Raw genomic sequence first — 22,563 nt, 5'->3', positions numbered from 1 at the left:
TTGCACGCTGCTCCCAAGCTTCCTGGCTACAGACAGCCCTGGCTGTATCCTCAGCGGTTTGCTCTCTCCTTGGACTCAGCCGTCCCTTTTAATAGCTGCCTCGTCACATGGCGAGGGGGGCAACAGGGTCCCCCCCGTAAGCTTCCTTCATTTGTGGGACCATCAGAGATGGGGTGCTCATCTCTGGGGCCTGAGGAAAGCCTTGGCCATCGCCGTCATGTGGTTTACGAACTTCAGCGGAGGCATTAGCTGGATTTCCAGGAGTCCCAGATTTGAGGAGATGCTGAATGCATTAGCTTATGTCTTGAGAAACACGGCCAGTGGGATTTAAGACATTTGCTATCGCATCAGGAAGGTGAGTTTTTCTTAGGCAGAGTAGAGGGGGTTGTAGCTGAGGGAATTCTTCCCAATGCTCAAAGGGAGTGGAAGTTCCTAATTTGTGAGCCTGCAGCAACACCAGGAGAGGGAATGGGGGATGCCCCCAGACCAGCGGTTCACAGCCCGAACAGCACAGAGAATCCACAGGGAGCTTTTCTAAAACCCAGCTGCTTGACAACCCCAGAAGACACCGAATCAGGGAGTGTGGGGTGCGACCAGCTCATCTTTGGTTTTGAAAGGACCAAGAGTGGATGAGCAGCTTCACGAGGATGGATGGGGTTGTGTACAGTTTGGCCCTCAAAGCGAAGAGTGCCCACGGGGTCAGAAAACGCACCTTGCCCATCATCACCAAGTCCTAGGGGAGGCTCCCGCTCCACCAAATTTGGAGTGCTTCCCCCGGCAGCCATGCTCCAGAGTTTGGGACGCAAGGTGGCAGAGAAGCATTTCCCAGAGAATGTTCTGCAGATTTCCAGAGAAGTGTCATGAGTGAAGGGCACTGTCCATAAATTACTTTGGGCTATGCTGCAGGTTCTGTCCCTGCTTCTGCGGATTTTCCAGGCATAGGAACATACTTGCAGTCTGAGAATTCTCTTGTGAAAGAACTTTGTTCAAAGTCTCGCATGGCTGAAACATACTTTGGCCACAGAACCTTATAACCTACAGAGAGTCCTTGCAGTTCTCTGGGGACATGCATGCTCTTGGCTGGGCTGACCTTCAGGATCCGGGCACGCTGCACGGCGGCAGCACCCCCAGCACTGCTCCTGCCCCAACCTCATCGTATCCTAGAGAAAACATGCGCACACGTGACCCAGTATGCCGTGTTCACTCTGCAGATGTTTGTTGAATGAACTAGCAGATGTGAGAAGAGCTCAGATGATTCATTCAGCACAGGCTTCTGTCCAGGACCCAAACAGAGCTGTCAGCCCCATCCTGAAAGAGAGGCTGCCCTCACCTGAACTCCTCACAGGTGATGGCATGGTCTGCCGATGAAGATTAATCAGATAACCCGTGTGAAAAACTTGGATTGACCCAGCACATAGTTAGTCCTCAGGACAGGGGTAAGGAATTATTTTCATTGCTAGTACTGTTATGTCCGGCCACAAGCTCTAGCTAAGCCTGCTCTGACCATGGAGTGGGCTTCAAGAGCCCCCGTCTGATGGCTCCAGGATGACTATCACCATGTGTATCTGGTGCTCAGAGGTCTCGTACTGGCTGACTTGGCTCTGAACTTTGGCAGTGGGAGAGCTACACCCCAGCGCTCTGGTTAAAGGGAATAGGTAGCCAGGTCACACAGGAAAGGCCAGTGGCCCCAGGTGGCATTTGTATGCAGGTCATTGCTTCAGAGTGTCCCCTGGGCCTGGAGGGCGGATCACCAGCCACTGAGAATGGAGAGAGCAGCCGCCCCCCCCGCCCCACCCAGCAGGTGCACTGACTATAATACTATAAGCAGCCGTGGCCCAGGTCTCCTGTGGGCCAGGCACTGTCTCCTTCAATTCCCATACAGCCCTACAGGGACAAACCGTTGGCTTTCCCATTTGACAGGGAGGAAAATGGGATTCCAGAGAGTGAGTAACTTGTCCAAGATCTCAGTACTAGTTAGGGACGACAGAGTGGAGACTTGACCCCAAAGTTCTTGCTCCTTCTGCCACATTGGAGCAGCCCAACACTCAGGCAGGCAGAGAGCACAGGGCTAGGCTGAGTGGAGGAAGCTGTGGGGGCTGGAGTCAGCATGACTGATGGACTTTGATGCTGAAGAAGATGGCAAGCCATCTCCCCCACACCATCCCGCTGCCCGAGTCAGGATCAGATAGCTGAGCGGCAGCATCTGTAATGCAATATCCTGTTTGCTGTTGGGCTTCTGTGTCCACTGGGCCCTTGTGATAGAGATCTTCTGCTTGAGAGGAAGAGGATGGGGAGAGTGGTCTGTGCATTGCATTTTCGTATCCAGGACATGAGCCCACAGGACAGCATGGACTGAAACAGGATGGCGTGGGGGTGCAGGGGCATAGCTGGGCACACTCGGTCCCCTTAGCCCTCCTCGGGATGTGTGATCCCTCTGCACAGGGCTCAGGTTGGAGACCGAAGAGGGAAGGCTCTGGGCTCTGGAACGGTATGCTCCCATAAGGTCATGAGGGTGGAGGTGAATTCCGCTGCTGTGCGGAGGTTGGAGCAGAGTGGGAGTGTCAGAGAGGCCCTCATGAGGTCCACAGTGGGGAGGCGTCTTGATAGGAAGGACCCTCTTTACTGAAAGCATTCCACAATGGCGGGGTAATGGCGTATCCTTACAATGCTAGGGAGGGAATCCGGCACTGAGTGGAAGATTTGGCTTAATGGCTCCTGAATTCCTTTCCAACTTGGAGATTCAAGGTCCTGGAATTGTATGAAGGGGTTTAGGTGTGGAATGTAGGTCCCAAATCAGACCCTGTGGTTCCAAGGATCCTGCCAAGAAGCCCCACATATGGTGCAGGCTCCAAATTGCATTTGGTTAAAAAGCACGTGTTAAAGCCAGTGACTGAGGCCATGAAGTTAGGAAGTCAGACCAGGAAATGGGCCACTGGAAAACCAGGAATCAGAGGGCTGTGGTGCCAGAGTGCAGCAGTGTCCTTTTGGGGGGTCAGCAGTGGCTGAGAGAGCTCTGCCTTCTACTCACAAACCACTGCACGGGAGTCAGGATACGGGCTGTGTCGAGCCTGGGCAAGCGTGCGTACTTACATGACAACATTCAGGTCGTGAGACACCCCCCACCCCAGGCTTCTCACAGTGGAATCCGATCCCAGTGTATCACCGTGATGCCCACATGTTTTGGTAAGGATTGCAGGGAAATGGTAGCAGCCGTGAAGGCATAAATCAGCTGGACGTTTGTATTAGTGAAGTACTAGCTGCTGTAATGAATGAACCCTGAATATGTGTAATGGCTCAGTTATGATAGAAATTTACTTCTTATATTTGGGAACCTAAAACGGATGCTATTGATCAGCCCGTGGCTGTCCTCCAAGTGTGACTCAAGAACCCTGACTCCTTCCACCTTGTGGCTCAGCACACATGCCCTCCAAGACGGCCATGCTTGTCAAGGCGAAAGCGTTTGCAGGCTGCACGGTGGGAGGCTTCCGTGCTCGGGCCTGGAAGTGGGTTTAGGTTTCCACTCACATTCCATCAGCCAGTGTTCGGTTACTTGGCCACAGCCAACTGTGAAGGAGGCGGGGAAATGTGTTCCAACAGCAGACTCAGGAAGAGGAGTGAAGGGAAAGTGGGTGTGGGAAGCGGCGAGTGCATTCCTGCCGCACATCTGCAGTTTTCACTCTCGTTCTGGAAGACTCCTTTATCTATCCGGCAGTTACTGAGGGTGAACTGCAGTAGGTATGGACACCAAGCCATGCACGAGGCAGACCTGCAGGTTTCCACAAGGAGCTGAAGAGGGAGGAAAATCCAGAAACAAGTAAGCAAGCAAATAATTAGGATAATTGCACATTGTGATACTGGTGTTTTCTGAGAGCTCTCAGAAGGCCCGTGCAGCTCACGCATTGTGAGCAGGCTTGAGGGAGACAAGAGATGAGCCTGGGGGAGTAAGCAGAAGCAGACCGAGGTCACGGTCGGGAGTATGGATTTTATTCTTGTGAGTTCTTCGTAGTTTCCAGTCTCCCATCTGAGAATAATGAAGGATGCAGGCTTTACTAGACATCTTGGATCTTTCCTCCATGTCCAGATGAGTATTAACATTTTATGGATCTTAGATAGCAGCTATGGGAGAGGCGAAAAGCATTCTAGGGCAAAGAAAGTAGAGTTGACGCTGCTTAATAGGTACAGGTGCACTCTGAACTTTGGTTGATGAGGAAGGGGAGGGGGATAAAATGTCTACTAATTGCAGAGCCATGACCCCAGATGCCTCACGCCTCCAGGGGAGCTCAGTGTCCTTCCCCAGTTTTGGTCAAAACCACCACAATATATGGATCCTTGTCAGCATTCTAGAACCACCCTTGACTAGTCTGGTGTCCCTTTGGGTGATTCAGAACCAAACAGTCGTACGATTAAAAAAAGGTTAAATATCACCTGTGCCCACCATCTGAAGCTTGAATTCCCTCTACAGCATCGCCCAAAGTGGTCATCCAGCCAAAATTGGAATACCTCCAGTAATGAGATGTTCATAACTCCAAATGCCAGCCATTCCACCTTCAGCCAGTGCTGTTAGAACATTCTTTCTCTCCTTGCATTCAAATATGCCTCCTTGTAATGCCCTCCTTTTGGTTCTCTTTCTGGTTCTAGACCTTGATGTTCAGGTTGTCTTCCTTAGGATATTTAAAATTTGTCAATATCCAGGGAGTGCTAACTGGGTGCAGTGCTGGGACAATGGGCATGACTCTGGACCCTCTGGGAAAAGTGGGACATGTGGTCACTCCACACATCTCTTTTGGAAAGTGTGCCACTGGCCACCGAGTGTGCCAGGTCTGTGGCTGCAGCTCAGTGGGCTCGGTGTTCAGGAGAATGGGATGCTTGCCTGGCATCCGGTTCCCTCTGACCATCTGAGGGTGCTTCACAGCACCAGGAAAACTTATTTCAGCCTTGGCAGTTTAAAGGGTGTCGAATAGGTCTCGGCAGGCCTAGCCACCTGTTAAAGAGGGTCTTCTCTTTTCCCCCAGGGACTTTGTGAAGGCCTTTATCCAGTTTAAGAAGCCTATCGTGGTTGCGATCAATGGGCCTGCCCTGGGCCTGGGTGCCTCCATCTTGCCCCTCTGCGACATTGTGTGGGCCAGCGAGAAGGCCTGGTTCCAGACCCCCTATGCCACCATCCGCCTCACACCTGCTGGCTGCTCCTCGTATACCTTCCCCCAGATCCTGGGCGTCGCACTGGTAAGCCCCCTCGTTCCTCGGGCAGGATCTCTCTCTGGGATAAGTGGCTTTGGGTCCCAACAAGACCCCTTCTCTGTCCTGGATTTAGGATATGGCCCTTCAGATGAGTAAGGAGCCCAGGGGTGCACCCGCTCTGTGGAATCTGCTGAGTATCTCTGCTTCCTCTGCGTTCCGCAGGGGAGCTGGGTTGAGGTCAGGCTGATCTTGGAGCCTTGAACCACTGGTGCCAGATGCCAGTGGCAGGTGTGGCCAAGGGTCGAGAGGTCGATGGGGACGTTCATTTATCAAAGGTGTACTTTGTTCACCTAAGTTAACTTAATTCAGTTAGTTCACTTACTTAAGCACTTAACTAGTTAAAGCACATAATAGTTTAAGCTAACTAAACTAAGTTCAGTTTGCTTACCTTAGCACTTTGCCTACATTATCTCATTTATTCTTCACAACAACCTGATAAGACCATGTATTAGAAGGGACTGTGTGCTGTAACAATCCCGCAATTCTAGGGTCCAAACAGCAAAAATTTCTCCTTCTTGCCACCGTCCAGTGTAGATGTAGCTGTCCACACTGACTGGGGGCCCAGGCATCTTCTGTCTGGTAGACCTACCTTCACTTTCATCTGGTGGACATGAAGAGAGAGCCTGGAGGTTTTCCTGGGCCAGGCCTGCAAGGGGCTTCTTCACTTCCACTCACATTTCATGGGCCAGGATTCGGTGGTATGGCCACACCTACCTGCAAGGGAGGCTGGGAAATGTAGTCTTGCCACATGTCCCAGAAGCAGGAAGGGATTTGATAATCACAGGCAGTCCCACCTGGAGAACCTGCGTTATGGTCTCCATCACACAGTGGGCAAGCTTAACTGGAGAAGGTAAGGAACTCACCATGTCACGTGTCACCGTCAGAGTGGTGCTGAGCGAGTGGTGGAGTCCACCGTGGGCTGCAGTCAATCCTGCACCAGCAGCCAGAGGCAAGTGTGGTCAGGGCCACTTAGAAAGCACACACCGTGGCCGGTGCTTGAGAGCTGCTAACTCAGTGCGTCCTCCTACAACCTGGTAAGGGAGGACGGTCGTTATCCCCGCTTGACAGATTGGAGACTGAGGCTCAGAGAGGGTGAATTGTCCAGGGTTACACAGTGGGAGTGGCAGTTGTGGGATCGGAACACAGATTATGGGGTTTCAAAGTCTGTGCTCTTAACCAGCAGATCATAAAGTAGGACCCACATCCAAGGAATGAATTTGAAATTGGGGGTCTCTGAAACACAGTACTCTCTGAAATCAATTTGCATCTCCTTGTAACAGTTTGTCCCTCTAGAATGGGAGTAAGCAGACCTGGTGTGTCCTCCAGACCAGCTCTAGAAAGTCCCAGCACCCACATGTGTGGGTATAGTCATTCTAATGTTGAAGAAGAAACCTGCCACATTCCATTGCAAGGGACACCTGTGACCTCCTGTTTGTTGAACCCAGTGGACCCGTGGTCAGCTCTAACACTGTTTGCTCGCTCTGCTGTAACAGATGCTCCTGGAAACACTTTCCTCCATCCTTGCCATTCCTGACTTCTCCTTGGTCCTCCAATAATTTATCTGTTTGTCTCTTACAAAGCCTTTGATGGGTCTTCTGGTTTGAGTTTGAGGTCTTTGGCAAAGCTCAGAGTGTTGTAATGACCCCAGCCCTTCTTGTTCCATTTCCTGTTTGGTCTCTGGCCTTGACGTTCACATACCCCAACTCCAAAAGGTAACTCCCAGGTGACTGCAAAGGCCTGTGGGCTCAGCATACTCACCACCTGCTTCCCTGACCCACCGGACTGAGTTTAGTGTCTCTTCCACCCTTAGGATTCCTGAGATTCTCCCTCTCCGCACCCCAGGCTGAGGTGTGTGGGTGAAACCCTCAGGTGTCAGCTTCACCCGGGGCTTTGTGGGTCCTCACTGAAGTGTTACTGGTACTGGGATTCTGCACGGGGATGCCCGATCATTTTGATGCTCCCTGCTGTCTCTTTGAGATTTCCATTCTGAAAAATATGTCCCCTGTGTTGCTTTATACACTAAAACCACATGAGCATTCTGATGACCAAGGACTGAGCAGGTTGTCCCAGCGAGATTCTCTAAGCTTGCACTAATCACCTCCTACTTGCCGGCCACTTTACTGGGCTCTTCCCACAGGATGGTCTCATTCACTTTTCTGAGCACCTGCAAAGGTAGGTCCTACTGCTCTCCATTTTACAGATAAACTGAGGCATGGAGAGTTGAGGTGAAATTCTGGCAGGTGTTGCTCCTTCTTTGAGCCCACAAACCTCAGTAAGCTTCCAGTAGGCACCAGGCATTGCCTTACCTGCTTAGAAGTACAAAGATGAGTAACAGGGGGGCTCCATCCCTGACAGTCCGGTCTGTGGGTACGGATGCATGGCTGGTGTGGTGTTGCCCTGCTCTTTCATTATCTCATTGGATCCTCCCAAGTGGTAACTGGTACCCACTTTAGAGATGAATAAATAGGCTCAGAGAGGCAAAGAGATTTGCATAGGGTCCCAGAGCAAAGCAGAAGGCAGAGCAAGGGTGTCTGATCCTGCAGCCTGTGCCTTCTTCCGCCCTGGTCCTGAAACCTTGGCCTTCCTACCTGGGGAGGCGGGGAAATTACACCAGCGGCCGTACTGCTGGACTGTGATAAGGTTCAGGGGTGCTTAGAGAAAGCTCCCGGCGGGGGCACCTCCCAAGTGAGTCTGGGAGGATGGGAAACCCCACTGTACCCCTTGAGTGTAGGCTTGTCCCTCTTTGATGGTAGCATGAAACAGGAAGAAAATACGAGATCGGTGGAGACCACCAGCAGCCCCACACCCACCAGCACCACCTTGTCTACGCAGCTGGGCCAGCGGGTGGGATCGGGGAGGCCATTCGGATACAGGGACTTGGGGTTGGGGCTGCTTGAGGCTACTCACAGTCTCACCAATGGCAGAAAAATGAGGCGGGTGGGGAGCCTGGGAAGCAAACACTTCCCTTTTTGATCTCGGCCACCGTGCTCTACCCAAAGTCAGTGCCACTCCCGTTCCTCCCTGTCCTTTGTGGTTGCAAAAATGTGAACATTGTACGTCTTATCTCTTTCTGTCTCTCTTTTATTTCAATCATTTCTGAAACTCCAAGAATGTTGCTGACTGAGACATGTTCTTGCCGACCGTGTCCTGTTTGGCTGCTTCTGTAGTGTTCCTTCCTTTCATTTCTCCTTCCCGAGACAGAGGTGTTTCTAACTAAGTATAATGACAGATTTGTCTTCAAACCTCTAACCAAATGCATGCTGTTGGCTCATTACCAGCCTGATAAATTTCTCTACTCTGGCATGAAAGATTGTCCTTTGGGTCATCATGACCCATCAGTGACAACGAGAACAAAGGGGAAAACACACGCAGAGATCCAGCAGCCGAGAGAGCCTGGCGTTTCCACATTGATCCAAGAGCGGCTCTGCATATAGGGGCAGGCAGATGGATGGCAGGTCAGGGAAGGGGTTGTCTGCTGCGTGAAGGATGTGGGGGTTTATCCTGAAGGAGATAAGGACCCCATCACATGGTGGTGACCATTATACCCTAATTATCAGCCAGAGAGTCACTTGGTAAGTTTTAGTGGTGACTGCATTGCGCTGTCTGTGCCTAGGACTTTATCCATCAGCCTCCTCCCAGAACACGTATAACAGCTGTGAACTACAAAGCAAAAGGAAATTCTTTGGGGAGTAGGGTGTGGAGGAAACCACAGAAGGCAGGGAGGGCGGTGGTCAGGTGGGGAAGGGTGCTTTTTGCCCTTTCCAACTGGGCAGAGGTATGCACAGCCCTGGGTCACCAGGAGAGATGTGTGCCTCTGCGTTGGTATGATGGTATTATTTAGGACCTTTCTGGCTGCCGGTGATGTAGACACTTTTAACTGGCTTAAAACAGGAAGAAAAGAATGCAGTGATTGCCATAACTTGCATATGCAGAGGTGGAGCCTTCTTTGGGGTTGCTGGGATCCAGGAATCCCAGCTCAGTTAGGACTCTTGTTCTCCAGCCCTCCTTTCTTTGTGGTCTCACCTCTCCAAAGAGTGGGGACACAGCAGTGGGTGGCCATGGGCTCCTTGACTTTCATGCAATCCCATCGTCTCTAGCTGGGAAGCCTCGCGGAGAGCTTTATTACACAGGGCACATATCTGTTCCTCTGTGGACCAGTCGTCATGGCTGGGGTGTCAGCACTGAAATGTACCCAGCCCGAGATGCTTGCTCACTCCTGTGGGCCTGCTGCCAGATGTGGGGAGGGGTGTTGGGCAGACGAACCCACAGTCGGTATGCGGCTTCCTTTGGGAATTGGAGGAAAGCTGTGGACCCTCTGCTCAGAAAGATGCACACAGACACAGATGTTTGCAGGTAGTTCCCAAAGCTTATCTGACCCCCCCGCCCCCCAGTTTATAGCCATGTCTTAGAGAACCAGGACAGTGGTACAAGTCAAGCCCAGGCCTCGCTAATAGACGCGGGAGGCACTCTGGGCCCTCAGCCTTCCCCTGCCTTTGCTTTTTTCAGGCCAACGAGATGCTGTTCTGTGGGCGGAAGCTCACTGCCCAGGAGGCGTGCAGCAGGGGACTTGTGTCCCAGGTCTTCTGGCCAACCACCTTCAGCCAGGAGGTCATGCTGCGGGTCAAGGAGATGGCCTCCTGCAGCGCAGTGGTGAGTTCCTGTGTCTCTGTGTGCTTGTCTGTGCAACAGACCCATTTTACAGATGAGGGTCATGAGGCTGAGAGGGACTAACTGACTTGCCAAAGGTCATGCAGGGTGTGTGTGTAAAGCCGTCAGTGCCTCTTCTCGGGGTCGAGAGCTTACATCCAGAGACAGACAGTCGGTGTTCTTAGAGATTCTCCGCCATGTCCAGCCTGAAAACCTCACAGAAGAGATTTATACCCTGGGGTAGAGTGCATTGCCTTATAAGAAAGTCCTAGACACACACGGAAGCACAAAACATCTGTAGTTTTAAAAGAATATGAGAAACAAAGTCACATAAGGACAAAGGGTGTGAAACCGTCCTGGAGATGAGAGAAGCCAGCACATGCCGTCCCCGTATTTCATTTCTTCTACCCACCGAGTGCGTGGCATGTTTAACCGTTGCCATTTGACTCTGAGGACACATCGAGAAACAGATAAATAAATAACACCTCTGCAGAGGCGCCGGATTTTAATTAAGTGTCGATTTTATCTCATAAAAGTCACTTGGAGCGCAGTATGGAAATATCCTGTTGAAAGGTGGAGTAAAGCCTGCTCCTGGAGCCACGGGGCCAGTCTAGGAAATGAGAAAGGTGATTTGGGAGAATAAGGTTGGGGTCAGGGGGCTTCTGTCTGTGCTTCGGAGTCAGGGAGGTGCTGGGGTGGATTTATGGCATCAGACCCGTGAGTGTCCCTTCCTTCTCTCCGTCTGCACCCCGCCCCCAAGGTTCCGGCCGCCATGCCTCTCCCCCTCCCCCCTGCCCCAGCCGCCGTGCCTCTCCCAATTTGCCTCATCAGCCTTGACTGGGCACCTACTGTGTGTAAGCTCTGCTCCCAGGAAACCTGACAGCGCCAGTGATGGTGAGGGAGAGGTCCGCCTCATTGGTGAACACGCATTATGAGCTATGCCCTCAGCTAATCTCTTTATGCGGATTGTCTTTTAATCTTCCTGATAACTGCTGTGACCCACTCGTCCCACTTTGCTTGGAACTCTCCTGGTTTTAGCACTGGAAATCCCATGTCTCAGGAATCCCCGTGTCCTGGGCACACAGGGATGGTTGATGAGCCTAGGATCAGCTGTAGGGAGAAGCATGCAGACATTCTAAGCAGAGGAAGCAGTGTGAGGGCACACAAGTGCGAAAAGCCCCGTGGAGTTCACGCAGTGGTGGAAGCAGGTTCACGGGGTGAGTGAGGGACAATAAAGTTGAAAAGGAAGGTGGGAGAAAGGCCTCAAAGTTCCATCGAGGAGTGTGGTCCTTGGGCAGTAGAGGTACGGAGGCGAGTGAGCTGCTGAAGAAATACTGCAGGGAAATCTCTCCTGTCTCCGGTTGTGAATTCAGGAGCTTTGGGGGTGAGTTGCTCGAGAACGGACTCTGCTCTGGGACCTGGGAGCCGGGGTTCTTCAGGGGAGCTCTTGTGAGGCGGGAGGCGGCCTTGGTCCACCGGCCCCTTCTCACTCCGCTTAGCCTCCAGCCCGGCGCCGAGTAGGAAGATCCCAGCTTCCTTCCAGCCTGTTTGAGCAAGGGAGCCCTTGTCCTGCTTTTTCTCTTTGAAAGCACTTTGGGAAAGTGTGAAGCGAAGCCTTGACATCAGCAGAGGAGGGCGGAGGCCAGTGGAAGGACGAAGGATGCTCGGGTGCCTCAGTGCCCCGCGGTGTCTGTGCTTGGCCCGCCCTGGTCAGCGGGCGTCTGCAGGCCCCATGCGCTGCACAGCTCGGGCACCTTTACTCCGCTGGGCTCAGGTCCTTCGTCATAATGTGGAGGTAAAATCACTACCTCTTTCTGCAGTTAGCATGAGGACGAAATGAAAGAAAGCAGGGAGAGTACTTCTCATATATACTTCTAATAGCATTGCTCTTATTACTGTGATCAGTACATTTGCTGTCGCTCATGACTGTGATGATTTTCGCTGTCACCACCATTATCACTGCCGTAGTCCTGATGTCACTGCTGTCATTGCGTTGCTGCATCAGCACGGCCACGGCCGTCCCCACGGTGGCATTACTAACTCCTCCCGCTGTTGCTGCTCCAATACCGTAGGGTTATTACTGTTGTCCTCGCTGTTACTAGGCATCACTGCAGTTACTGCACTTGGTATTACTCATTACTACAACGGTTGCTAGTTCTCTTGCTGCTGCTCTTCCTACTAAGCCTCAACAAGAGACACTCCTGCTGGGGTGAGTCCTCCACATCCTCAGATAGCCCTCAGCTAGTTCTCTTACTCTGTGATGCCAACCATCCTTACGGTCGGCGCTGTTGTCACGCGGGTGCGCATAATCAGAGCGAAGCCTGGCAGGTGAGAGCGGTGTTTCCCAAACTTTTTCATGACACCCATAGAAAATGATACTGAGCTTATGTCACCCTTGGGTCAAGGACAAAGCTCTCGCGGTCAGGGGGTCACACAGGCCCCACTGCGCCATCCCAGGGACCGAGGGCTCAACACCTTGGCGTGCCCGGAGCCCATTCCTGGCATTGCTGGGGACACGGGGCCTGGGAAGTTCTGGACGACAGCAGGCAGTCTCCTCTGGCTTTGGACATCGGAAGGTTAACTGGTGCCTCCTAGGCCAAGTACGTTCTTCTGGAGCAGAGTCCCTGGGGCCGGCTAACGAGGCTTATGCGTTTCCCTTCAGGTGTTGGAAGAGTCGAAATGCCTCGTTCGGAGCTTCCTGAAGTCCGTGCTTGAAGATGTGAATGAGAAAGAATGCCTCATGCTCAAGCAGCTCTGGAGCTCCTCCAAGGGCCTGGATTCCCTGTTCAGCTACCTGCAGGACAAAATTTACGAAGTCTGAAGAGCCCCAGCCCACCTGCCCCAGCGCTCGAGGGCACCTGACTTCCAGCTTTGCCCTGTGCTTCAGAAATCCGAGCACGGTGTGCGCCGGCTAAGGTGTTTGTCAAGGTGTCTCTCTTGTGTCCATTTCCTCCTGTCCTTTGGTTGCTCCGCATTGGTTTGATTTTGTATAACAGATGGGAAACGCAGCATACTCGGCTTCCCCCCGGGTGCCCCCGCCCCCACCCCTGTCCCTCCACTGGCCAGAGAGCTATCGAGGGCTATATCTTCCCAGGCCTCTGCCAGATACTCTCCCAGGTCCTCTCCGCACTCGCTGAAATGCACCATCCCAGTCCGGGAAGGGGAAGGCCAGTTTCCCCCCATCCTTCTGACTCAGGCTGTGTCTACACAGTGCCTCTGCTTTGGAGATGTGGCTGTATGGCTCTCTCCGGTTAAGTGCAGATCCGGTGACAGGGGACAATCAATCTTAGGGAATTTCCAGACCACTGAGCAAAATGGTTGTGTAGAGCCAGCCTCAGTCTTCTCTCTGATGCAAATCTGTGTGACTTTTAGGGCTTGGTCTTAAAACCCAATTGAGTGATTTGCAAACCCAGATATTGTACGTTTAGGAATGTTTTGTTAAATATATATTTTTAAAACAATAAGTGGAAATTCTGATAATTTATGTGTATTATATGTAAAGCTAGTTTTACAAAAACATGAACTACTAGGAGATTTTTTTCTTTAATCAAACTTATTTAATTTATTTATTTTTGTTTATATATTATGATATCTGTCATTGACACAGATATTATTTTCATACTGCCCTGGACCAAATCCCGTACAAGGTTCACGCTGTTTGGTGCGTTCTAGCAATGAACCACGCAGAAATAAAATTCGGAGAGATGTAAATGGAAGGATCCCCGTGGATAAAAGGCTCTGCACCAGATCCTCTTCATGTAAAACAGTTCTCAGCTGTAATAATTGAGTACCTGCTCTTAGGAGAGATTACAGGAGAGTTTTCTCTTCACTCTGCTGCCTTGAAGGAGATAAAGGGGCCTCCAGCCTGAATGGTACTGAGACATACCCACTCCCTAACTCGTGATGTCAGGAAGAGCTAATAGCCCCTGCCTAGAGATTGCATATTGTCTAGAGTGAGCCCTTTGTTTTTGGGGCAAATGACTGAACTTGGATTTCAGAGTCAATTTCTTCCATGTGGACAGCGTTGTCTGGTTTTGGCCTTCTGGGGAGGTGGGCAAAGAGCTCCCACTCTGTTGAGCGGTCAGTTGGTCTGAATCATTTCGTGTCTGGAAGCGCAGACGATCTTGTTGCTAGTTGTTTACTTACATCAGGGCGAAATAACCAGGGATGAGGCCTCCTGTGCCAGGGTCCCTGGGCTGCCTCTCAACATCTGCATTTAGACCATCACCCCAACGTCCATGGATCAGCTGAAGAGAAGGGGCGGGACTTGGTTTGGGTTTGGGTTGATGAAGAGAAAGGTGGACCGCGGGTTTGGAGCAGTGAAGTGACAGGAGTGTGTTCTGCCTGAGGCGTCACCCTTCTGTGGGTCAGTTAGATTCTCGGAGTGGTGGGATTGTTCCATGTCCATCACAGCCCCTGAGTATTCTCAGAGGCCTCCTTGCCTCCCTGCTCTTCTCTTTCCCTCTGTGGTCGCCAGCCTGTCTTGGCCCTTGTTGGAGACAGTGAGTGGAGCAGGGAGCGCTGGGCATGGTGGGGGGAGGGGAGGCTGGCTGAGAACAGGGAGGCTGTTGCCACAGTTTTCTGTCTGCCTTGTGTTTTAAAAGCGGGTTGGGAGTGTCTACACTAAGCCTCGAGACATGGTCCTGTAGACAGTGAATATGAAGTTCATCTGGATGCGATCCCCAAGGTGGCCTTGGTTCTCTCTATGGAAAGCCCCTCTCCTTACTGTCCTTCCCCATTGGAAGGATCTCTCATGATAGGGTAAGAATGTGAAACCGTTACTTGGGTAGAATTTCTGCTGTTAATTTGTAGGTTCTGGGTATAACAGGAGGTGTTTTGAAAGACGGTCTGTGTTTTGGTTGTTTCTACACAGTCAGTTCAAGGAGGATGTTCCACAAATTGGGCCAAAGTAGGTTAAATCTGCTTGCTGCAGGGTAGACTGCATCAGTGAATTCTCCACTTTCTGGATAGTTGTTTTGATGATATGGAGATGAAATCCAGGTAACTTTTAGCAAACTGACCTGGGATGGAAAATGCCAGATCTGTGCATGTGTCTGGGTTTACCCTAAGAGCTTTCTCAAGACAGGGGGCTCAGGTTTTCACTTTTTATCTTTGGTCACAGCGCCTTCTCTCCACCCATAGGATTGCTTCCCCCTCTCTTCACCCTGCTTTGCCTCCACCCCCACATTCTGTCCCTTCCCAGAGCCTGGGCAGGTCTTTGAGGAGCTTCCTGGTCTTGGCAGCCCAAGCCCAGAATTCACCTTGGGGTTGGAAGAACCGCCATGGGTGGCAAGTGAGGGTACTACTTCAGATGAGGAACCTTGTAGGTAACCCACTGTTTGCCGTCCCGCCAGCCCCACATTAGACTTCCCCTCCCCGCTCCGCTCCAGCCCCAGGTGATTAGCACCCAGCGTCCTGTAATGGGACCACTGGAGTTAGCAGCCCCATTCCAAGAGGACTCTGTGCAAACTTTGCCAAGGTGGTCAGAGCTGCTCACCATTTGGAAACCACACGAACGCTGATGTACCCATGTGTCCCTTCCTGCTTTTAAATAATGTCTGTGGGCAAAAACCATCAAGAATTACCCTCTAAGAATGGAATCGGCTAGCTCTGAGAAGGTAGTAGAGAATTGATTTAAAATGTTATACTTGTTCGGTATAGATTAAACTAGGGAATGTTCTCTCTGAAGCATGATAATATGTTTCTTCCATATGAAGTTTAGTATAAGGATGGAAAAATAATGATCAAAATGGACTCTGATCAATGCAACTGTAGCTCCAAGTATCCACATTTAAAAAAAAGCCTTGACTGAATGCTGAATTGCATTTCCCATTAATTGTTGGTTTAAAAGATTTTGTAAACTTTTTTTAATTTGAAATTGAGTCACATTCATGCAATTTTCCAATCTAGTTTCTGTGGAAATTTTTTTAAGAGAAACAAATAGAAACATCTTCAAATCTTCCTAAGTGAATATTTAAAATGCAGAATTGCTTCTCTTCTGTGTTTCTGTATTCAGACACTTAGATCTGTTGTACATATTAGTTTAGACACTCTCACTAATATACACAGTATTTAAGACTCTAAATGAGATTTCATAAGTATTTTATTTTATTCTCTGTAAATGGTTTTGTATAATCTTTAAAAATCTACACTTTGCCTTTGTAGATATTTAAGGGAAACCATTTGGGGGTTGTCTTGCATGTATATTTTTGTTGTAGATAAGTGTTGCTCAGTTATTTCTGCAAATTTTGGTTGAAATGCTTACAGACTTTAATACAGTATATATTTTCAGAATATAAACTTTTATATTTCTGTGGTAAGTTAGGATATGCGTTTTAGGCAATCTTTTCCATTAACATCACTTGTTCTTTCAAAAAATAGCATACTGGTTTGGTGCCAATGGTTTTATTTTTTTCATTAGAATCTACTGCTCTTTTATTGTTGGAGAGCAGGTTAATTTTCTTTTTCTCAGAGTAATTGAGTTTGAAGTATAATTTGAAAATGTACTGAATTTGTGGATAAGCCTTACCATTAGGATCAGTAAATTTTGCAGCCTTTGCAACCACATATGTAGTTTAGGACCTCCCCGTAAGGTCTCACTGTGTGGCAGTTGATGGTGTCTGTGAACAGAGCCTTAAGCTTGTTGCAAAAAAAAAAAAAAAAAAAAAATATAAAAAAATAAAAAAGGGAGAAAAAGGGTTGTTGTTTCTTCCAAGCAGCATAAGCCATGTTGATGGACTCAACGCAGTCCGTAAGTCATGGCTAATGTGAAGAGTTTGGTTGAGCTGATGGCAGCAGGAGCCAGAAAGGCAGCTTGGTGATTGCCTTTGGCCATATGAATGGACCAAGGATAGGTTTTCTGGAGCCCCCTTCGCACTATTCACATGGTTTAGACATGGTCACAGGGAGGGCTGCTGGTCCATCATTTGTTCTGAACAAATGGCATTTCCTACTCCTGACCTTGGCGGTTGACCCCAGGTCCCTCGTGGATGATCTGGCACCATCCAGCCTGGCTGAGGTCAGCACTCCTTGAGAGGTGTTAACAAAGTTTACATGTGAGTCTTACTGTGTAGACAATCTGAAGTCAATTTCAGTTACGTAATCAGCATTCCCATGTGTCCTGAGTGTCTTATCAATGAACTATGTGTGTGAAGCCATACTTAAACCTGAGTTTAGCAGGGCAAAGGCAAACTAGATTAAGAGCATCACATCAGCTGAGGCCAGTCACCCAGGGCTGTTTTAGTGGAGTCTAAGTCATGGAGCTCATTGGTGGTGCATCCACTGTGTCTGGGGTCTAATAAAACCATCTAGAGTTTGGACTTAAATTTTTTCTAAAGATTACGATTCCTTTCGGTTGGCCACACTTCCCTAGCCACCAACTGATTCTCCTTACTAAGGCTTTAAAGATGACTGGAGACCAGGGCTCTCGTATGGCTAAACGTCAGGTTATTGAGTGCATCTCCAATAAACGTTCATAAAGTCTGTCATCAAGATGGAGATTTGCTTTCCGTGTTTGCAGTGTGTGCGCAGTCCAGAGAACAGAATGTTGGATCTGAAGCCTCAGCTGGTGTCTATCCGGGTTGACCGTGCCTCATTGGCCCAGCACCTGACCTGATGCTGGAGCTCGCTCATTCAGGGGACTCCGGGAAGTTTGGAGGGTGTAGAGTGTTCCATCTGGTATTAAATTTGTCCCTGTGCCATTAGTCCCAGCTGGAAGTCATTTGCTGATGTCCACATTGACAGGATTGTGAAAATATTGCCTTTCATAAAACCAAGGACCAAAGAATTCCATTAATCCAACAAAGCACGTGTTTCATAGACTGTGTGGGCACATCCAGACAGAGGTGTGCACGCTTTATGGCACAGAGAAGCTGCTCACTTCCACCAACCTGGCTGGCCATGCAGAGGGATTTGTTATCACCTTGAGAAGGCTCTGAAAGATGAGTTTCTCAGATTGAAACTCGCTATCTCAGGTGGTGTTTCTGCTGTGCAGTCCCAGCCCTTATCCATATCATAAAAGGTGGAGGTCTGGCATTCTTCTAGATGATCTCACCAGTGTAGACTGTTCCATCTGAGTAGGAACTTCCATCGTGAGTTTTTAAAAATGTGTCTACACTGAGCAGCACCCTGCAGTTGCTAAATTTCCACCTCCTTTTGTTCTTCATTGACCCATTCCAATTCCTGTTTGGCATGAGAAGAATTTCCCTCGATTCTCACACCAAGGGATGCTCCATTTTTAATTCATGATGAAGTCACCAATCCATTAACTGGTTGAGAAATGATTGATGCTGAAGAAGTGGCATTCTAGTGGTAAGGCTTATTACCAAACTTCTGATAATGAAGCAGGCTACCAAAAACTTATCCAGCCCACCCTAGGAGTGTGTGGATTTGATCGTGGGTGTCACACACACACACCAAAATCCAAGGAGACCTTTGCAAATTAGGCTACTTGTTTTATTTTGCCAGGTTATCATGGGAGAGTCTTTAACTAGTTCTGAATATTTGTAAGTATGAGTACTTCATAGAATTATAAAAGCAGCTACAGCTGGCCCTTTCTCACTGCGTTGTAAATATTTCCCGAGACTGGGTGCAGGACTGAGGGATAATAATCTTCTGACTTATCAAATGCTGACTGTCTAGAGCAACTTGTACACTCTCTTTGTGAATGGTCCTGTAACGTGTATGAACACATTTCTGGGTGCCTTAGAAGTTGTATTTTTCATGTGTGCTAATATGCAGTATTTATACATTGTGAGAAGCTGCTTTGAATAAAAAGGTTGAAACTTCGTCTGCATTTGCTTGTGTACATGAAACTCACAAACCTGTGGTTTCTGAATAGAGAAGCTTCTGGACCCCCAGGGGGTTGAAACACCTGATGCCTCTAGGTGGTGTCTGGGTTCCTGACTTGAGGCTTCAGTGATTCAGGCCGGTAGCCACTGGGCAACAACAGCATGACCCCAGAGGACCGTAGAATGGGAGGACCCAGGGATTATTTTTCAGGGGGGTTGATATAAGCATTTGTTCCTCCCCTGGTACAGGTGGAAGTTTACTTGCACAGGGCTCACGCCTCACCAAAGATAAACCCCCATAGAGCTTGACCTTGCATGACCCCAGCTGCCATACGTGGCTAACCACAATATTTGTCACTGTGGAATTGTGTAAAATCCTTTCACACACACAATCTTGTTGCTTCGATCATCACAACACGGCTCTTAGGAGAGGGACCCTTAGAGGGTGACCCCTGGCCTCCAAGGCCTGGCTCTGGCAACATCGCAGGGAAGGAGCTTTTTCGGAGTTCATGGCAACAGAATCCTGGGAAAGGGATTTGCACGAGGTCAACGTCTAACTGTCCATCCAGCAGCAGGATCGAGCCTCCTGTTCTGTCGCAGGACCTGCTAAAAGACGGAGCTTACTCAGACAGTCCCTGTCGCAAAGGGGCTCAGGGTCTAGGAATGTGGGAAAGGTGGGTAATACTGCCATGCTTCTCAAACTGTCCACAATGCAGTACTGGAGAGAACACCTTCCTGCCCGATTGTGAACACCCTCAGAGTGGAGAAGGGGGTGCACTAGTGATTGCTCATTTTCCCTTGGGTCACCTTTCAGTCCCTGTGGGCCAGCCAGCCTCGGCTGGAGCCCAGGATCTTCCCTCTGCTGGCCTCCTGCCCTTTTTCTTTCTGTTGTTTCTGGTGTCATCATTGTCCCCGTTGTTGCTTTGTGAACCTCTTTGGCCTTTCTGCAAGGTCCTGACACCATTCTAAGTAGTCAAGGTCACACCTGAAAAGTCCTTTACTTCTAACTGCCTCTGGTTCTTCCAGTAGCCTAGGAGGCCTTTCGGATATTCCAAATGTGACGTCTATGAGCCAAACCTTGTTCCTTTGACTGCCTCTCGCAGGCTAACTTTGATGGGACATTCTGCTCAAGAGTCACTTCACCAACAATGAGAGGAAATAAACAGAGATGGGGTTGGGACTTGCATCTGGTCCAACATCAAGAGCAACAATTAAATGATTCACCAGTGTAGTAAATAAGCAGGAGCAGAGTGTAATCCCAAAAGGAACTTTATTTTTTTTCTCACTGTCCCTTTAAGTCTGGTTAATGGGATAGTCCTAATCTGAGATGAAAACACAAGTAGGATGCAGGAACTTTCTGGTAAATGTTCTTTAAAGTCACAAACACAGGGGCGCCTGGGTGGCTCAGTCAGTTAAGCGTCTGCCTTCGGCTCAGGTCATGATCCCGGGGATCGAGCCCCGCATTGGGCTCCCTGCTCGGCGGGGAGCCTGCTTCTCCCTCTCCCACTGCCCCGCTTGTGTTCCCTCTCTCGCTGTGTCTCTCTCTGTCAAATAAATAAATAAAATCTTAAAAAAAGTAAAGTCACAAACACAGTCTCAACTCAATAATTATGGGGGTGGGGGATGGGCAAAATAGGGGAGGGAGATTAAGAGGTAAAAACTTACAATTATAAAATAAATAAATTAGGGCGCCTGGGTGGCTCTGTTGGTTAAGCGTCCAACTCTTGATTTTGGCTCAAGTCATGATCTCAGGGTCATGAGTTCGAGCACCACATCGGGCTCCATGGTGGGCGTGGAGCCTGCTTAGGATTCTCTATCTCCCTCTCCATCTGCCTCTCCCCCCATGCTCATGCGTGTTCTCTCTCTAAAAAAATTAAAAAAAAAATCATGGATGAAAAGTACAGCACAGGGCATGTAGTCGATGGTATTGTAATAACTGCAGTGGTAGATGATAACTAGACTTGTCATGGTGAGCAATGTGTAATGTACATAACTGCGGAATCATGATGTTATACCTGAAACTAATACAATACTGTACATCAACTATACTTGAATTTAAAAAGATCATTTAAAAAATGGCCATGTCCCAGTTAAGAATCAATGTTTTTGACTTCATTCAAGGTTTAGGTTCCACTTACTCTTGCCGAACCTCGCTGTCTTTTCTGGTTGTATTGGTGGGGAGCAGGAAAGTTGTACAAGGACCAAGTGGTGCTGTTGCCTGAGGGGTTTTCATTCTCTGGGCCTCACAGATAATTTACAGCCGACTATCTCCCACAGGGGACTTGTATGGGTTTCTTGATACCCTCCTTCAGTTGATGATGGCCTGTCTCTTATAATTGCTAAATGAACCCTATATCATCAGCCTGTTGATCCCTCTTCAGCCCCTAGGGGTCTGATTCCACTACCAGTTCCTCCAGATGAAGTCTGTTGGCCCCTTTAGGGCAGGACAGTCCCCAGCCTGCTCTTTGCCATGCCTGGACCACATGTGGCTCACTGGGGCACCTTCTACCCAAGCAGATACAGGGGTGCACACTAATTCCTGATCATCGGCGACTGCCTCACTGGTGGAGTAGCCAGTCAGCCTAGGTCTCTTGTCCACAGAATTTCTCAGGCATGAGTCAGATGCCAATCCACTGTGTCCCTTATGTTTTTTGGGGTCCACTGAAGCCCCATTTGATTTCAGATGAAAGGGGAGTCCTCCTCACTTACTTGCCCAGTATGTGTGTGTCGTGGTGAGTAGAATTCCAAAGAAGCTCTTACAAACCCTTCTTAATAAATGTTAGATGCATTATCCCTAGAAACTATTCAGGCTCTTGTAAGTGGTGATTTCAACATGATGGGGAGTCCTTGTAGGGAAGGCATATGCCGTAGGGCCTTTTGAGTTGTGATAGGGGCTCAAGGTTTCCCTGTAAGTGAAATGAGAGCCCCTGGAGGATCTGGAAAGGAGTGACCTGGACTGACTTGTGCATTAATGGATTTGCTCTGTGACAGTAGGCAAAAGTGGGGTGAGGAGTAGGAGACATGCAATTGTTCATCTTCCCTTAATGAAGGCTTGAACCAGAAGTGGGGCAGTTGAGGTGGTGAAAGAGTGAAGGAGTGATGTCCTGAGCTGCTTTCGAAGGCAGACCAAGATTTACTGGTTGTTGGTTGTGAAGTCAGAGAGAGAGCAGGGTCAAGGGCAAGCCTGGGATTGGGGGGCATGAATGGCTGAAAACTGGAGTTGCCCCTGACTGAGGCAGGTAGAGCTTTGGGCTTCAGGAGAGCAGGTCTGAGTGGGGGTCCCAAGAGCTCTGCTGAGACCTGGTATCATATGCACAGATATTTGACCTTGCTCAGTCTTTGAGGATTACAGTTGTGCCTGTCTTGTAGGGTTTTTTTAAATGATTAAATGACATTTACACACACATACACACACACACACACACATATATCTTTGACTGTATTATATATGAGATTTTATATCTATGACATTTATTTATATAAATGACATTCACATATAAAATTAGATTGTATATATAATATTTAACACAGTTGTTGGCATATATCTTTTTTAATGATTACATGAGATTTGCATAATGAGATTTATATATAAGTGAAATTATATATATAGTATTTAAAACATTTGCTAACATATAGTCACTAATGATTAAATGAGATTCTTATATATAAGCAAGGTTTTATATATATAAGATTTATATAAATGAAATATATAATTTTTAGGACATTTGGCAGATAGACACAAATGATTTAATGTGATCTACATATATGTGTAATGTTTTATATATATAAAAGTTATACAAATATATGAAAAATATAAATGAGATTATGTACATATATAAATGAGATTTTATCTAAATATAAAATGTTCTGAAAAGTTGGTACATAGTCA

The 22,563-nt window shown here is 48.8% G+C and overlaps 1 protein-coding gene across 2 annotated transcripts in view; it reads left to right on the top strand.

The window, feature by feature from the left end:
• Positions 1-18,671, top strand: part of CDYL2 (chromodomain Y like 2) — a 73,059-nt gene extending 54,388 nt beyond the window's left edge. For both annotated transcript variants that reach the window (XM_073882322.1, XM_025860467.2), the window contains 3 exons: positions 5,013-5,223; positions 9,745-9,888; positions 12,548-18,671. In XM_073882322.1, the coding sequence (XP_073738423.1) occupies positions 5,013-5,223; positions 9,745-9,888; positions 12,548-12,706 (514 nt within the window). In that variant the 3' untranslated portion in view covers positions 12,707-18,671. The remainder of the gene's footprint in view (positions 1-5,012; positions 5,224-9,744; positions 9,889-12,547) is intronic.
• Positions 18,672-22,563: the final 3,892 nt, after the last annotated feature.

Source organism: Callorhinus ursinus, unplaced genomic scaffold, assembly GCF_003265705.2.
Source record: "Callorhinus ursinus isolate GAN/ISIS: 27379988/994484 unplaced genomic scaffold, GSC_fseal_2.0 scaffold46, whole genome shotgun sequence".
Lineage (NCBI taxonomy): Eukaryota > Metazoa > Chordata > Mammalia > Carnivora > Otariidae > Callorhinus > Callorhinus ursinus.
The sequence above is the reverse complement of the archived record's forward strand: the minus strand, read 5'-3'. Positions and strand labels throughout refer to the sequence as shown.